The 18,860-nt window shown below is 42.0% G+C and overlaps 1 protein-coding gene across 1 annotated transcript; it reads right to left on the reverse strand.

The window, feature by feature from the left end:
* Positions 1 to 4,908: 4,908 nt before the first annotated feature.
* On the reverse strand, positions 4,909 to 9,366 carry LOC149445324 (homeobox protein prophet of Pit-1-like). Its single transcript, XM_089653902.1, has 3 exons — positions 9,292 to 9,366; positions 7,556 to 7,843; positions 4,909 to 5,371 (listed from the first exon to the last, which is right to left on the reverse strand). The coding sequence occupies exons 1-3, from the start codon at positions 9,364 to 9,366 to the stop codon at positions 4,976 to 4,978; spliced, it is 759 nt and encodes a 252-aa protein (XP_089510028.1). The 3' UTR covers positions 4,909 to 4,975.
* Between the last annotated feature and the right edge of the window lie 9,494 nt (positions 9,367 to 18,860).

Consider the following 18,860-nt stretch of genomic DNA (forward strand, 5'->3'; position numbering starts at 1 on the left):
CAGGAAAAACTGCTTTTAACTCCTTGAGACCCACACTAACGCGTCGTATCTGCTTCCATTGCACACAGTGGTAGAGCGGCCTAGTTCGTTTAAATAGGTCATGTTTGGTGGGAAGCACATGCTTAGAGTGACAGGGGGGTATCATTCCTGTGTATGTGTGTACACCTGCAACTGAAGGGGGTACTGGTTGGGGGGGTGGTTAAAGCACAGCTCAACCATGGTGTTTTAGGCTACCCCTCCCCCCAGCTTTTGACCGATTCAGTGGGAAAAAAAAAAATCAAATCGATGAGCCCTTCTTTTTCCCTCTGCTCTCTCCTCCTGTTGTACTTTTTTGGAACAGTGCAGAACAATTAACTGACTTCTTGTGCTGCTTCCTCTTCTATTCTCAGCTCTGCTGTACAGGGACTGCAGGAGAATGATACAGGGTTCAATTCAGACATTCACACTGCTTCCAGCAAAAAACACTTTCTGCTAAAGTAAAATGGAAGGCAAAACCTTTTTTTTTTTTTTTCCCATTTTGGATAGAGTAAGGGAGGGATGTAACACATCAGTGTTTTGGTTTTTTTTTTTATTTTTTTAAGCATCTGTTCCTCAATGGGGAGATTTCCCTATCCCATAGACAAAATATGAATTGAGTGGAAGTCCCTCCAAAGTGAGGGAATCCCTAATTGTCACCAGAACCATGTCCCCATTTGGAAGATTCCCCCTCTCTTCCTGTTCTGGTGACAACTCTTAATATTGTAAATTTTGAGCACAAAGCTGCATTGTCTTTTTACGGCTGCATGTAGTGGCTCAATACTGGGGAAAAAAAAGGGCTCCTCCACATGGATGTGGATAACCATACACTGGAATAAGCAAGCGTATATCTGCGCCCAGGATTGACAAGTGTTGCGCAGAGCCGATAGTACCAATCAATGGCAGGCTGCGGCTGTATGTGTCCCTGCACATCCGAGCATTTGTATATATATAGGGATGGATGAGGGCTCTGGACATCAGCAGTTTGCATCTAGGGCTGTTCCTGTACACAAGTAAACGCTTGGATGTGTGGTGACACGCATACCGCCGCAACCTGCCAATCCCTCCACCCCTCTCTGCCAATCCCTCCACCCCCTCTGCCAATCCCTCCACCCCTCTCTGCCAATCCCTCCACCCCTCTCTGCCAATCCCTCCACTGGCTTCCCATTGCCCAACGGATAAAATTCAAAACATTAACAATAACATATAAAGCCATTTATAGCTCTGCTGCAAATTACATCACCAATCTTGTCTCTAAAAATCACCAAAGCCGTACTCTCCACTCCTCGCACGACCTCCTGCTCTCTAGCCTCCCTCGTCTCCTCCTCCCATGATCGTCTCCAGGACTTCTCCAGAGCTTCCTCCATCCTCTGGAACTCTCTACCCCAATTTATCAGACTATCGCCTACTCTTCCCACTTTTAGGCGATCTCTGAAAACCTCTCTCTTCAGGGAAGCCTATCCTGCCCTCAGCTAATAATGGAATCTTCTACTCCTCCTACCAGTCCATCCCCCACAGTTACTACCTTTTTGTATCACTAGCCCCTCCCTCTTAGATTGTAAGCTCCAAGGATCAGGGCCCTCTTATCCCTCTTGTATTGAACTGTATTGTTGCTGTATTGTCTCCCATTATATTGTAAAGCGCTGAGCAAACTGTTGGCGCTATATAAATCCTGTATAATAATAACCTGTCATTGATTAGTAGTGGTGGATGTTATTATTATTATTATACAGGAGGAGTTATATAGTGCCAACAGTTTGCTCAGCACTTTACAATATAATGGGAGACAAAACAGCAACAATACAGTTCAATACAAGAAGGTTAGGGGGGCCCTGATCCTTGGAGCTTACAATCTAAGAGGGAGGGGCTAGTGGTACAAAAGGTAGTAACTGTGGGGGATGGACTGGTAGGAGGTATAGAAGATTCCATTATTAGCTGAGGGCAGGGTAGGCTTCCCTGAAGAGAGAAGTTTTCAGAGAACGCCTAAAAGTGAGCAGAGTAGGCGATAGTCTGATAAATTTGGTAGAGAGTTCCAGAGGATGGGGGAAACTCTGGAGAAGTCCTGGAGACGATCATGGGAGGAGTAGACGAGGGAGGCTAGAGAGCAGGAGGTCGTGTGCGGAGCAGGGATTACGGTTTGGATGATATTTGGAGACAAGATTGGTGATGTAAATTGAGTTATAAATGGCTTTATATGTTATTGTTTTGAATTTTATCCATTGGGCAATGGGAAGCCAGTGGAGGGATTGGCAGGTTGCGGCTGTATGTGTGTCACCGCTCATCCAAGCGTTTACTTGTGCTCCTTAGAGCTTACAATCTAAGAGATGTAAGCAAACACCTGTCACTCCTGGGTACAGATGTGCTTGCTCTTCATAGTGTATGGCTCTTCATAGTGTACGGCTCTCTAGTGTACGGCTCTCTGCGGCTATGTGAATGAGCCCTTATTGTTACTTCAAACCTAAACAGCGGGACTTTCTTGGGGCGTAATCAGTCTGTATATTCCCAACATCGTTAGTCACATAAATGTCCTTCTATTTGAATTACTATAAAGGTATGAAAGGACAACTCCGCCCAGGAGTACATTATAGAGATGTATTTATATTCATACTGTGCTATGTGGTTACATATGGCCAAAGCAATAGTATGCAGCAAGTGTCCACTTCTGGATTTACACCCGGGGTCTCCAAACTACGGCCAGTTACAGAGATGATTTTTATGGCCTGTATCTAGGGTGGGGGGTGTATCCACATCCTATGTGCACAGATTGCGGCTACCTATCTGCACCCACTCCCCATCAAGCTTTCACAGCAGTCTCCAGCGCAGGTTCCCCTCTGCTGCCATGTCATCATTCCCATTGCTGCTACCTAGGACCGGCGGCATCCTAGCAACCAATGGGGTGTTTGCCCCAGCATTCACAGGAGGATGGCAGAAGTTCCTCTGACCTGACCTGCTGTGGCTCCCAATTCCTGTCTTGCTGCTACCGCCAAGCTGTAAGGGCTCATGAACACTGCAGCTGATAAACTGACGTTTAGGAGCTGTTCAGCGTTTTTGTTTTTTTTCCCAGCAGCCCCTGAACTCTCCCTAATGTTTTCCTATGTGTCCATGTACACACCGTCGTCTACAGGCAGTTGAGTATACAGTTGGTTTTTTGAACGCAGAAAACTTGCGTTCAGCAGTAATTTTTTCAGCGTTTCAAATGCAAAACGCTTGTAAACGCGGCTAACCACGTTTATAGGCATTTGCTTTTGAAAATTTTTTTTAACTCTTCCATTTCCAGATGCTGTCCAGAGCCTTTTTTTTATCGTGAAAAATGCATGCAAAGCGTTTTCAAGGTACTCGAATGGACCTGGCACACCATACTTTGAGGTTTTGCATAAAGAAAATGTTAGACACTGCTGCAATAATTTCTGCACTGAGCTGGAACACATCCAAACACCACAAAAAAAAAAAAGACTGCTAATCTCAACACATACTGCTCTCTCTGCTTCTGCTCACTCTATTTCTCTCAAAATGTCTGAAATAGTTAATTATTGCATTTTGGGCATTTTGGAAAGTCTCCTGAGGTTATCTTTAAAAAACGCTTCTAAACGCTCATAAACGCCGTATGCAAACGTGGCTAAACACGTTTTTTAACCTATGTTTTCCAGCAGTCAGTTTCCATCGTTCAGAAGTGTCCCGTGTACATGGGGCCTAAGTCTTACACTGGTAAGGGGGACTCTGATGGGGAAGCTGATGTATGAGGGGAACCGTGATGGAGACCCTGATGTAAGAGGGGACTTCTTCATTTAAAAAAGCCAAGGAAAGAGCTGGAAGCTCTGAATTATAGCCACGCCCACAGGACAACCCACGTGACATCACTACCGCACATGCTCCCCTGTGTTTCCAGCAGTTTTGAGCCTTCTTCTTCTTATTGTTATATTTATATAGCACCATCAATTTATGCAGCTCTTTACATATATATTGTACATTCACATCAGTCCCTAACCCTCAAGGGGTGTACAATCTAAGGTCCCTAACTCACATTCATACATATACATATTAGGGCCAATTTAGACAGGAGCCAATTAACCTTCCAGCATGTCTTTGGAGTGTGGGAGGAAACCGGAGTACCCGGAGGAAACGCAGGCACAGGGAGAACATGCAAACTCCAGGCGGGTGGTGCCGTGGTTGGGATTTGAACCAATGACCCTAGTGCTGCCAGACAGAAGTGCTAACCATTTAGCCACTGTGCTGCCCAACTTCTTTAATCTGTTAGCCCACTGAGTTGCCAGTTGTATAAAGTGGATGATTTTAATGCTACACTTAGTGGGCGTTCTCTTTTTGCTTCATAATCGTATTGTGTCTGTGAGCACCTTTAAGCAACGTCCCGTGAGTATTTAAAAATAAAAATGGGGCCGCGCCCTTATATTGTACCCATGAGTAAATAAATAAAATCAATATTTAAATAATAATTAAATATTTAAATAATAAATTATTACCCTTAATTAATCAGAATGTAAAATGTGCAAATGATTATAAAAATGTGATTCATTATTATAGGCAAAAAAAAAAAGCTCATCCCCAGACCGCGTATACCCATGTTTCCATGTTCCTTTATTGCCACATTTAATCAGCTGAGAAATACAGAGTGCTTTTGGCACAGGTGATGATGTGTCCTCCATCCATAATGCAGTGCTTGAGTCTAGTGGCCAATAGCTGGGCTGAACAAATGGCAAGGATGACATCATCAACCGTGTATAAGCGCCAACATGTGGCTCACACAGGGATGGACTCCTGGAGCAGCAGGGAAGCTCATGGAAGGTGTTGGTAAATGGGCTTAAGAGAGGCTCTATCACTTTGTCCATTCTCAAGCTTCTGATCCAATTAGATTTATCATAAACCATACTTCAAGAGTTCTACTTTTACATGGCTTTATTTTACATCATCTACACGTTCCCCAATGAACAAAACAAAAGACATTTTAACTCCACGGCGTTGTTGGGTCTATAGCAGTCATTGGTGTTAAGGTGATCATTGGTGATGATAATCCTGTGCCCGGGGAATTGATAGACCGCAGTGAATTGTACCAGTCGTCATGTTGGCGGGTGGGTGGGGTGCCGGTGGGCAGATGGGGGTGTGTGCTAGAACACATGAACTGACTGACAGATGATGCCGGCTGGTACGCTGCGGGTGCCATAGACGTGAAGCGGGGTATGTGGTTCAGGGTGTGAGGATACTGATACTGGCGAGTTCCAGGCGGTACGGAGCACATACCGGGCATCAGGCTCCCGCAGGCAATCATTCCGCTGGCTGTGATTGTCTTCTGATTCGTTCTTTCATGTTTACGGTGTTTTGCCCTCCGATTCTGAAACCAAACCTGTAATTTGGAGAAATTATACAATAGTTGTGCAATCTGTAGATCATTTCCTTCTGTTCCCTGTGTTTACCCACAACTCAGGGGGCCTGTATCTCCTACCTCTGCACTGTTTAAAGTCATTTTTAACCCTTACCTACATCCAGTGCAGTGACTGTCCTCAGATGATACACAGAGATGAAAAAAAATCCTCTTACATAAGTTGTACCTGTTTATCTGCAGCCCTCTCTCCTACATCCATTCAAAGTGCAGAATTTACACAGGATCTCTCTGCTTTGAGAAGCAGGGGGAGCGGGAAGCTGAAGTTACACTGAGTGAGGAGAGCTCTGAGATCTGATGGGTGGGAAGAGAAACACCCCCCTTCACTAAAGCACACAGGAATAGAACTGCGGCTGTCAATTACAGACTGTGCCCTCCCTGTCACCATTTTTTCTCTTGGTGTTCGGAAAACTTGTCAGAAATGATTCATGCTGATAGAGGAATGAGGCAGCAGACAGAAATGCAACTTAGTGCACTTGATTAAGACAAGCACACACTATAGTGGGAGATGCTTTGTTCATATTTCATGTCTGAGGTTTGCAACCACTTGACGTCTTATCAGAATTTAACACTTTCCTGTGTCCTCCCCTCCTCTGTGCCTGCCAACTCAGGGGGCCTGCGTCTCCTGCCTCTGCACCATTTAAAGTAATTTTTAACCCTTACATACACCCAGTGCAGTGACTGGCCTCAGATGATACACAGAGATTAAAGAAATCCTCCTACATAAGTTATGCCTGTTTATCTGCTGCCTTCTCTCCTACATTCATTCAAAGTGCAGAATTTACACAGGATCTCTCTGCTTTGAGAAGCAGGGGGAGTGGGAAGCTGAAGTTGCACTGAGTGAGCCCTTCACCAAAGCACACAGGAATAGAACTGAGGCTGTCAATTACAGACTGTGCCCTCCCTGCCACCATTTTTTCTCTTGGTGTCAGGAAAACTTGTTAGAAATGATTCATGCTGATAGCAGAGGAATGAGGCAGCAGACAGAAATGCAACTTAGTGCACTTGATTAAGACAAGCACACACTATAGTGGGAGATGCTTTGTTCATATTTCATGTCTGAGGTTTGCAACCACTTTAAGTCTTATCAGAATTTAACACTTTCCTGTGTCCTCCCCTGCTCTGTGCCTGCCATTGTTCCCTTCCCCAACACCACTACTGAATCTTGTAGCATCCATTCTTTTGCTGCATCCTATGGAGCCATCCTTACATGCAGGGACTAGAGTTGCGTGTCTTTATACTATGTACATGAATCGAAAAACACACAGCCCCATTGGGAAAGATAGGAAGGCATTCTGTCCACCCCTCTCCCTTCTTCAAACTAACAGGCTAGCTGGAGACTGTACGGTCTACTGTGAAAATTGGAAGTTCAGGGAAGCAGCACTGAGAAAGCAGGAGCTGGCAGCATTAAAAGTTGCTCTACCTGTGACAGTCATGTATAACTACTTTCTGAATATGTCAGAGGAAAGGGTAAGTGGTTAGAGATGGAGTTGGGAGTTCAGATGTTGAACTCGGACAAAAATTCAACATTTGTTTACAAGTAATCTCTTTGTTTCCTAGGCTGCGTACATTGTAGAATGGAAGAGTTCACATGACCAGTTGATGGAGCAGATTAGTTTTTTTTATAATTAGCATTAACACTACAGTAAGTCCCCTATATATGAACCAGTCGTGCTCCAAGAGTGAGGTTGTAAGCAGGGGCGGACTGACAACTCATGGGGCCCTCGGGCAATAGGGGATCATGGGACCCCTGTGTCCTTGCCCACACTCAAAGCACACCCAAAAAAGCCTATAAAAAGGTACCAAGGGCATTTCATAGGACCCCCTACTGACCCTGGGCCCTCGGGCAGTGCCTGTGTGGACAGCTCCAACCAACTTCTGATCAGTGATTGCAGCCAATGGTTACAAGTGCTGATCGGTGTGTTCTGGTGAGGGAGGTTCCCTTGTCAGAACACAAAGGCATAGCAGGGGAGATCGCCAACGTCTCGTGTTGCTACAGCCATCGGCATGTGTAACCAGCTTTACATGATTGGACATGAAAACACGTTTGCATCTTTGAAAGTTCACAACGTGAATGTTTTTATGTAGGGGACTTACTGTATTGTCACCACAATAAAGTGCCGTTAACCAGAATGGTAATAATCTCACCTGTATCCGGGCTTCATTGAGTTTGGTAATCTTGGCTAGCTCCTCCCGGCAGTAGATATCTGGATAGTGATTCTTGCTGAACGCCGTCTCTAGGTGCTCCAACTGTTCTTGACTGAATGTGGTGCGATGTCGTCGTCTGGTTGGGGTGGGATAATGAGGTGGAGCGTGTTTGGTCGACGACAGCAGGAAGGTGTTGTCCACACCAGGGCCATTGGGAAATGAGTTATGAATATCTGGAAACCAAGAGAAGACATATTGGGGACAATTAATCTTTATGACTGCTGACCTCTAGGTAGACTTATTGAACAAACCGATAACCAGTAACTGGTAACTTGCAACCAATCAAACATCAAGAATGGAAGGTACATGCTGTACAGACTAACCATAACCATGTGAACTAGTATTTCTACCCTTCTTGGTAGGAGTGCCAGCTCTAATAACACTTGCCCCTCATGTATGTTGAGTACAGATGAGTGAAATTCAGGGTTTTCATTTGGTCATTTTGGCAGAATGCATTTGGGGTAAATGGAAGATTTGAAATTAAGGTGGTTTTTGGTTGGTTTTATGGGTGTAACTGGGTTTTAAATGACTCTTGAGCAGGGGCGGACTGACAACTCATGGGGCCCCCAGGCAATAGGGGATCTTGGGGCCCCTGTGTCCTCAAACACACCCAAAAAAGCCTATGAAAAAGCCAATGAAAGGTACCAGGGGCATCTCATGGGGCCCCCTACTGACCCCAGGCCCTCGGGCAGTGCCCAAGTGCTCGAATGGTCAGTCCACCCCTGCTCCTGAGGGTTACTAAAGGCCAAATCCAGGAAAAGCAAATACCCTTCCCTGCAGTGGGGCAGCATCTGCACTGCAAGGGTTGAGTGCTCGTTTATGGCTATGGAATGGGAAAAACTGAAAATTGTATCAAATACTTACCGTATTTTTCCTTTCCTGGTACCAATTCATGGCAGCATACATGCGGTAGTATGCTGCCATGTTGGCATCAGGAAAGCAATTTTATTTACCTTATCTCCACCCCTCAGCAGACAATGCTTCCCTATTCTCTGGCAGTTGACTGTCCCTCACTGTCCTCACGTCCAATGCAGGGCTATGGGCTCTCAATCAGTCTTTGACGTCAAAGGGCATCCGACCACCATCTGCAGGAGAAAAGAGGCCTGCCACGGAGGAGGATCAGGTAAGTAAAAGTGATTTATCAAGCCCCCTAGACCTAACTGAGCTTTTAACCCTTGCAGTAGGACTGCACTGGGTTTCCACTTCTCTCGAAGGTTCAGCTTCTGAACTTATTCTTCTGCCAGAAACTGCTCCCACATTAGTATAATTATTTTATGTTTTTTTTCCCATAAAAAAAAAAGAAACTGAAAAGTAAAATAAAAAAATTAAAGCAACAGTTCATAAATAACAGACAAATACACAACAAAAGTAAAACACAAATACAAAGAACACAAAATAAGAAACAAAATTCCACTAAATACTCCCAAAACCCTCCAAATAATTTAAAAATTAGTAGATTGATATTTTTTCTCACAAATTTCATTTATACAGCTTGAAGAGCAAAATTCAGTTTCCATTTCCTAGTCAGTCCTCTGGGCCCCAAAACAGCTGTGATGTCCCATATTGCCAGGGTAGTGGCTCATACATTGCACACAACCCCGGAGTGAGAATCCATCATAATTCTCATAATGGTAAGCCCTCCTTGGTCAGTGCTTCTTTCTTCTATGACACCTTACCAGAAGAAGCCTCAGATGCTCTTCTTGTTGGTCAGCACAATCACGTATCTGCGCTGACCAATGAGTGCTTGCCATTGCGAGCATTATGATGGATACTCACTCCAAGGCCATGTATTGTGATGTACCATCCTGGGGAGCAGCAAAAGCCGGCATGCCTGCTTGCTGAAGCTGGGTCCACAGAGGTGGCCAGGATATTTGGTGTTGGTTCACCACTTAATTTTTTGTGAAAAAGGTGAACTTACCCTTTAAGCGTGCTATATACAGCTCAAATTGTGGTCAATTTCTACTGAATTCCTGTTATGGTTTGCCCTGTTTTAAGAGATGGGTGACAAATTGCCAGCCAAACCATGACTGCATACAATCAGCCACAGTCATGATTGGGGTCTTCAGGCAACCATGGACGTTCCTTCTCTCAAAATACAATACCTGGTAGGAGAGATTTCTCCATCTGCAAGGTTTAGCATTGATTGTAGACATTTATTAGATTTAGCTTGCTTAGCCTGTAGGCTGAGTGAGTGAAATCCATACATGTATGGCTAGTATTATAGAGCTTGCAGGAGGTATCTGCACATTCCTCGAGTTATATTTATGATGACCCAAGGGTCCCAAATCATGAGGCATGCTATTATGCAAATATCAGCTACATCCCATGATGTTGGTGGACCCATCCTCTGCCACCTCCTGAGCATTGCTATAGCTTAAACAGAATGGGGACCAACTCTGTTTATCTTCTCCATAAGCCCCATGGTGGCTGGAATAAATAGTTCAACTTCAGTGTTTGCTGAGGATACAAAACTAAGCAGGGCAATAACTTCACAACAGGATATAGCAACTTTACAAGAAGAACTTGATAAACCACTTCCTGTCTGGCCCATGTACATAAACAGCTGGAAGGGAGCAGTGAAGGAGCGGGTGGCCATTTATAAATGTCCTCCCTCACTCCCTGCCTGTGCACTGGGAGTGCGCGGCACTGCGATCTGGTGCCCGCTGTGTCCTTCAGACACAGTGGAACACCGATCGCTGTACAGGACCTCTGTGTGAGGTCCCGATCATGTGATCACTGATTGGACAATCAGTGATTACATGAATAGTTGTAAGCAAGATGTCACTTCCTGACATCATTGCTTACTACTTGTGAAATCTGTGAATGATCAAAGAGATCACATGGTACAAGGCTATTCATAACAGCCTTGTACCATGTGACAAGCTGGGACCAATCACAGCTCTCACAGTATTTCTCAATGGCTGCAAGAATGGAGCCAGAAAGAAGGAGAAATGATTGTTTTTACATCCTTTATGGGTGTAAAAGAAATCAGTGTAAAGAAAAAAAACTTTCATAACCCCCCACAAGTAGTACAGTGTCACTATGGTGACACTGTACTGCTAGGGCAACAGTATGTAAAAAAATAAATAAATAATAAGATAAAAAAATAAAATAAAAATGTAAAAACATTTTTTGAAAAATTATAATTTTTGGTTATAAATTAATTTGCATTATTTTTTTTCACTATAAAGATAGCTGAATACATTTTAGACAAGATTTATGAAGGAAGATTATTTATTTGCAAAATGTTAGAAAAACACTTTTTTTCAAAATGTTTGGACTTTTTCATTTATATAGCAAAAAAAAAAAATCCCAGCGGTGAATAAATACCACCAAAATAAAGTTTTATCTGTCTCAAAAAAATGCTAAAAAAATTAATATGGGTACAGTGTTGCATGACCGCGCAATTGTCTTTCAAAGTGTGATAGCACTGAAAGCTGAAAATTGGCCTGGACAGGAAGGGGGAGAAAGTGTCCGGACTGGAAGTGGTTAAATAGAAGGGTGGGAAGCTTTATGGCAGATTAGGTTAATCTTGTATGTTGCTGGCCTCTTCCAAGTACAGGGCTTGTGCGTGCACCCCGCCCACCATCTCCCATTGGGATTGTACATAGCGGGAGTTTGTCAGCAGGTCCCAGCCAGGGGCGGACTGACAACTCATGGGGCCCCTGGGCAATAGGGGATCATGGGGCCCCTGTGTTCTTGCAGAAACTCAAAAAAGCCTATGAAAAAGGTACCAGGGGTATCTCATGACCCCGGGCCCTCGGGCAGTGCCCGAGTTTCCAAATGGTCAGGGACCTGCGGATCAGCTGTGTCCAATCACAGCCCAGAGCCCTGTGTTGACAATCAACACAGGCTCTGTACAGAGGGAACAATGTCTCTGTTTCTCCCTGCAAAGCATGGAGAAGAAACAAGTAATTCTTTAGTAAAAAGTAGCACATATTACACAAATTATCACTTGTTAAGCACATACTTAACCCCTTGATTACCCTTCCCAGCCAGTGTCATTAGTACAGTGACAGTGTATGGTATTTTCACTGATCACTGTTTTAGTGTCACTTGTGATGCCAGCGTCATTTAGTCAGTTCTCACCCAGTGTCAGTTATTGTCAGATTGCCCGCCGCACTTAATAGTCAATGTTATTCACTTTCAGGGGCGGACTGACCATTTGGAAATTCGGGCACTGCCCGAGGGGCCAGGGTCAGTAGGGGGCCCCATGAGATGCCCCTGGTACCTATTTTATAGGCTTTTTTGAGTTTGGGCAAGGACACAGGGGCCCCATGATCCCTTATTGCCCGGGGCCCCATGATTGTCAGTCCGCCCCTGTTCACTTTACCTCTCAGTAGTCATAATGGTATGGTCAATCAGTATATACAGCATATATAGTTTATGGTATATTAGTATGATGATCAGTGGGTAGAATGTTCCTTACATTTAGGGTCAGTAGGAAGAATCCATATTTTACAGATAGCTAAAAAGAATGGTTAATGTCAATGGTTAATTATCAGGAAGAAATTGCTCATTGCTCAGGAATCCCTACCAACATATTGAGGAACCCTGGTTGATAAACGCTAATCTAATAAATAATCTGGATTAGGAGACCAGCGATTTGGCATCAACCAGCTTCAGAAACTGAACAAGATGAGTTATATTTAGGATCCTAACAGAACACAATTATAAACTACAGAGAGTTCTGCTTTAATTCTGATCCTATGGCGAAATGCTAAATGTACTGAGTGCATGATAGTGAATGTCTGGAGTTTAGATGGCTTATTTTTTAAAGTGGAATTTCCCTCTCCCAATCAACATGGACTATTTCTAATCCTTATGCTGCTAGCATTAGTAAATAGATAGATATGTATATTGTATTTTCTTATTTTAACCTTTTTTTTTCATTCTTTCAGTAACTTCCAGGTTTCCATGCCTAGGCAAATGATGTCATACATCCCAGGAGTCTTCAGGAGTGGAGGGGGGTTGTTCTCAGCTTGGCAAATTCCTGAGCTACGTACAGATGGATTCCAGGAAGTAACTGCTACATGAATCATCTGCCCTTACTCAAGATGGCCACTGTCGGAAATGCCAGGGTTTTTTTTCCAAACTTATTTCTCAGCAAAATAAATCATGGAGACATGGATAGATGTGGGGTTTGTTTTTTATATTAAAAATGAATTATATAGCATTTTTGGTTTATGGTATTCAGATGCAGTGCAGTTCCACTTTAAATATACAGTTTATTTGCTGAGCCTTTCAACAGGTCCTGCCAATGGTCAACGTCTTATGGAGAAAGACAAGAACTGGAATACCTTATTATGATACCACAATGATGGTAATGGTAACACTTCATGGTTACATCACACCTGTCCTCTGTCCACACTGCATGAGGTCATCTATGCAATTACATCTAGAAGGACCAAAATCCTCAGGGTGTCCTCTGTATATAGTCTCACGATTACAAACTGAAGGGTTCTTACTATTATTCAATTCCTTACAGCATAATAATGCCATAAATTCATAGATAGATTTTGCTTACTAAAAATTTACTTTTCTTAGAATGCTTTATATCATATTTATGTAATAATGGTAATGTGCTAATTTCATCATTTTATAGAGATGGATGGTAGATAGATTCATAGATAGAGAATTAGATTCATAGATAGATAGATAGATAGATAGATAGATAGATAGATAGATAGATAGATTTTGCTTACCAAAAAATGCATTTTCTTAGAATTATTTATATCATATTATAAGAACAATGCTCTAACTTCATTATTGTATAGAGATAGATAGATAGATAGATAGATAGATAGATAGATAGATAGATAGATTTGCATTATTATATATTTTTGCTTACTGGACATTTTACTTTTCTTGGAATTCTTTACATCATAATTGCGTAATTAGCAATGCCATAATTTCACTTTATATAGAGATAGATAGATAGATAGATAGATAGATAGATAGATATGAATAGATAGATAGATAGATAGATAGATAGATAGATATAGATAGATAGATAGATAGATAGATAGATAGATAGATAGATAGATAGATAGATATGAGATAGATAGATAGATAGATAGATAGATATAGATAGAGAGACAGATCATATGATTCTTACCAGCAGTTGATGTCACAGTAGTGATTTCAGAATAGACTTCATAGTCTGTACACTTCTTTTTTGAGGATTTTAGTCTTGCCTCCTCCATCCTATGCCCAGTGATGTCTGATCTCTTTAGGTTTAGTTGGTGCAGTGTATCAGTTCATTCTTTTTTTTCCACAATTATAAGTTAGTACTGCGGTGATGTCATCCAAACTCTGCCTGGTTGGGACCACCAATCACAGGTAGTCCCTGCTAATTAAATGGAGCCACAACTAATCAGAGAGGGAGAGGACAGGCCCCGAGTCACCTCTGACCTGACAAAGACATTGACTGCAGGAGGAGGACAGACTCTGCCCACTGCAATCTGCATACAGGATGGACAATCCCCCCTCTGTGGGTGGTATGGGGGGGGCAATGGACTCAGCCTATACCAACAACTTCAGAATAAAGTCACCCAGTGCTCAGACAGCCATGCTGGTTGGATAATCTATACTAAACATTCATTGTGTCATTTGTACTTTAATTTGGTGTCTAGTGTGAGAATGTTAATGACATTAAGAGAGCAGAAGGGACATATTCCATGTGTTGTAGAATTTTAATATGTCCCCAGTATGGCTAGATTGTAAGGGATTAGTGCTATGATCTATCTATCTATCTATCTATCTATCTATCTATCTATCTATCTATCTATCTATCTATCTATCCCAATCAATCTATCCCAATCTATCTATCTATCTATCTATCTATCTATCTATCTATCTATCTATCTATCTATCTATCTATCTATATCTATCTATCTATATCTATCTATCTATCTATCTATCTATCTATCTATCTATCTATCTAGTCCTTTCATTAAGTAACAGATATGATATTGAAAAATATGAAAAATAGAATATTTACTATCTACCTATCCATCTATCTATCATTATTAATTAATTCTATTTATCTTTCTATATATTTTTATTTTTCTCTATCTATCTATCTATCTATCTATCTATCTATCTATCTATCTATCTATCATCAATATCTATCTTTCTATCTATCTATCTATCTATCTATCTATCTATCTATCTATCTATCTATCTATCTATCTATCTATCTATCTATCTATCTATCATCAATATCTATCTATCTATCTATCTATCTATCTATCTATCTATCTATCTATCTATCTATCTATCTATCATCTATCTATCTATCTATCTATCTATCTATCTATCTATCTATCATCAATATCTATCTATCTATCTATCTATCTATCTATCTATCTATCTATCATCTATCTATCTATCTATCTATCTATCTATCTATCTATCTATCATCAATATCTATCTATCTATCTATCTATCTATCTATCTATCTATCTATCTATCTATCTATCTATCTATCTATCTATCTATCTATCATCAATATCTATCTTTCTATCTGTCCCTTTTCTATTTTTTCTTATTCAGTCATTCATTCTACATACTGTGTGATCTATCTATCTATTCAGTTATTTCTTCTTATATACAAAATACGGTGGCAAGATTTTTATTTACTGAATGATGATCAATAATCCAAACACAGTGAAATGAAGGGAAGCTTGAATACATTAACCATACTGAATTGTAGTCAAGTCAAATTGTCAGCCTCAGATGTTCCTTATGAATGTATTTTACTCAATGGCTGCATGCAACAAGTCGTGATTGTATTTCCTTTATTACATTACTATAACATCTCTCTCTCTCTCTCTCTCTCTCTCTCTCTCTCTCTCTCTCTCTCTCTCTCTCTCTCTCTCTCTCTCTCTATCTATCTATCTATCTATCTCTCTATCTATCTATCTAAGGATCACTTTTACTTTGTATATTCATCCTGCTGCTAAATGTTGACATAATTGATGGAAACACATTATTCATCTAATTAATGAACTGCTGCTGTCCAAGTGCTCCTATTTGTGGACGGAGTTTGTAGTTTTGCTATAATAATAATCTCCCCATTGTTCTCCTCCATTCTGTATATATTTGTGTGTAGAAAGGGGTTGGTGGACAGGTGACTGGAGCCTGTTATAAATCCAGGCTCCATTGTTCTCTGCTCATCTTCCAAACATATTTGTATACATTGCAGTTGTGTTAGAATAGTTTCATAAATCCAGTGCTAGGTAAGCCTGTTGAATCCTCCCCGACTCCCCCAGCCTTGTAAAACAATGGCCACAGACTAGTGGGAATAGCCATTGATTTCAGGCTGGAATTCTATTCAGTAACTTTAAATCTGATTAATCCTTCAATTCCAGTCCATGTATACAACCTTGGACAGCTTCATCTATTAATCATGTAGACGTGAACACTGATAATTGGGTGGATATTAATTAATTATTTAGTAGATCAATTATATATTGGGAAAGTCTGAGTACAAATCATTTTTATCTCGGTAAGAAAAACAAGTTAAAACTATAAGCAGACAGTTAGAATTGGACCAGTAGGTCCTGGCACTGATATCTTTTATCACAGAGGAATTTTTAATGTCAGAACTCCAGCATAGCAGAAGTGAATATGCAAACAAGGGGTTAAGTGTATATTAAGAAAGGTTAGTGTTAGGGTTACAAGGTGGGTTTGTGTGAAAGTTACTGCTAGGACAAGAGTTACAGGAGGGGTTAGTGTTAGGGCAAGCAATGCTGGAAGGGCTGGTGTTGATGAGGGTTACAATGTAGGTTAGCATGAGAGTTAGTGTTAGGGCAAGGCTTAGTGTTAGGGTTGGGGGGTCATAAGGTAAGCAAGGTGGGTTACAGTGTTAGGGTAATATTTACAAAAGGGGTTGGTGCAGGGGCGGACTGACCATTTGGCCCAAGGGCCCGGGGTCAGTAGGGGGCCCCATAGATGCCCCTGGTACCTTTTTCATAGGCTTTTTTGAGTTTGAGCAAGGACACAGGGGCCCCATGATCCCCTATTGCCCGGGGGCCCCATGAGTTGTCAGTCCGCCCCTGGGTTGGTGTTTTTTTCAGCAGCCCCTGAACTCACCCTAATGTTTTCCTATGTGTCCATGTACACATCGTTATTTACAGTCGTTTACAGGCAGTTGAGTTTACAGTTGTTTTTTTGAACACAGAAAACTTGCGTTCAGAAGTAGATTTTATCAGCGTTTCAAACGCCAAATGCTTGTAAACGCGGCTAAATGCGTTTATAAACATTTGCTTTTGAAATTTTTTTTTAACTCTTCCATTTCCAGATGCTGTCCAGAGCCTTTTTTTATCATGAAAAATGCATGCAAAGCGTTTTCCTGGTACTCAAATGGACCCGGTACACCATACTTTGAGGTTTTGCATGAAAGAAAATATGTCAGACACTGCTGCTATAATTTCTACACAGAAATGAGCTGGAACACATCCAAACACCACAAAATAAAGACAGCTAATCTCAACACATACTGCTCTCTATGCTTCTGCTCTCTCTATTTCTCTTAAAATGTCTGAAATAGTTAATTTTTTACAGTTTTTTGGACATTTTTGGCATTTTGAAAGGTCTCTTGAAGTTATCGCTAAAAATGCTTCTAAATGCAAATGCTCATAAACAAATATAAATGCGCATAAACACAGTATGCAAACAGACGTTTTTTTAACCTACGTTTTCCAGCAGTCAGTTTCCATCTTTCAGAAGTGTCCTGTGTACATGGGGCCTCAGTGTTATGGCAAGGGTTACAGGGTTGGTGTTAGGGATATGGGTTTGTCAGGGCTGGGCTCCTGCTACTTATAGAGCAGCTCTTTTCTTTCAGTTCTCAGAAGCTGCTCAGCTGTCGGTTAATTACCAGCCACTCATTGTCTCTACAGTGACTCACCTGGATACCGTTAACCTGCCTCATCAGCCCAGCCTACAGCCAGCCCTTTTTGCTATTCTAGCAGCTTAGCTTATTTCCTCCTTGCCCTTGTGTGGTCTATGATCTCTAGTGTGTTCCTGCCTGTGTTCCTGTGTACAACTCGGTCTGGCTAACTTCTCTTCTGATTCCTGTTCCTGATTTCTGGCTCCTGACTACTCTGACTTCTGGTCTCCTGACCCTGGCCTGTCTGATTACCCGCTTTGGCATCCAAACCCTGGCTTCTGTTTGACTACGTTCCTGAACTAGGTTATTTTTGCTGTTTCAATAAATATGTGATTTTTAACAGCACTTTCTGTCTCTGCCTGGTTCATGACTCCTAACAGGGTTACAGGGACAGTTGGTGTTAGGGACGGGGGTTACAAAATAGGTTAGTGTGAGAGTTAGTGTTAGGGCAAGGGTTACAGGGAGGGTTGGTGTTAGGGCAAGGGTTACAGAGAGGGTTGGTGTTAGGGCAAGGGTTACAGGGAGGGTTGGTGTTAGGGCAAGCCTTACAGATAGGGTTGGTGTTAGGGCAAGGGTTACAGGGAGGGTTGTGTTAGGGCAAGGGTTACAGAGAGGGTTGGTGTTAGGGCAAGGGTTACAGGGAGGGTTACAGTTATGGTTGGGGCAGGGGCGGACTGACCATTCGAGCACTCGGGCACTGCCCGAGGGCCCGGGGTCAGTAGGGGGCCCCATGAAATGCCCCTGGTACCTTTTATAGGCTTTTTTTGGGTGTGCTTTGAGTGTGGGCAAGGACACACGGGCCCCATGATCCCCTATTGCCCGGGGGCCCCATGAGTTGTCACTCCGCCCCTGGGTTGGGGATTTCAAGGTGAGTTTGTTTGTGAGCTAGTGTTAGGGCAAGGATTAGTGTTAGTTTTGGGGGTTACAATGTAAGCAAGGTGGGTTATAGTGTGAGAGTTAGAGTTAGGTCAAGGGTTACAGGGAGTATTAGCGTTATGGTTGGGAATTACAAGGTGAGTTTGTTTGAGAGTTAGTGATAGGTCAAGGGTTAATGTTAGGGATGGGGGTTACAAGGTAGGTTAGTGTGTTAGGGCAAGGTTTACAGGGAGGGTTAATGTTGGCAAGCTACATTTGCTAAAATCTGTCCAAAGTAAAGGTGCTAAATCCCACTATTGAAATAAATAATCAAAATAAATTATGTAAAGTAATAACATCAACACATTTTCTTCAAATCAGAATCTCAATAAGTCCATTTCTTCAAACGTTCCATATGATGCTTTCAGTGATTTCATTAGTATTAAAGTGCTTTCATTCCATTAATGTGCCCCAAACCAGTGATGTATCCGATCG

This window comes from Staurois parvus, unplaced genomic scaffold, assembly GCF_062004578.1.
Source record: "Staurois parvus isolate SC_StPar_1 unplaced genomic scaffold, SC_StPar_1.0 ptg000727l, whole genome shotgun sequence".
Taxonomy (NCBI): Eukaryota; Metazoa; Chordata; class Amphibia; order Anura; family Ranidae; genus Staurois; species Staurois parvus.

Bases quoted from the DNA above. Each gene is read 5' to 3' on its own strand.
- LOC149445324 (XM_089653902.1), bottom strand. From the start codon at position 9,366: ATGGCAAGCACTCATTGGTCAGCGCAGATACGTGATTGTGCTGACCAA. The intron at 7,844-9,291 runs GTAAGGTGTCAT...AAGTCTACCTAG, and splicing joins AGCATCTGAGGCTTCTTCTG to AGGTCAGCAGTCATAAAGAT. The intron at 5,372-7,555 runs GTGAGATTATTA...TCCAAATTACAG, and splicing joins TCAATGAAGCCCGGATACAG to GTTTGGTTTCAGAATCGGAG.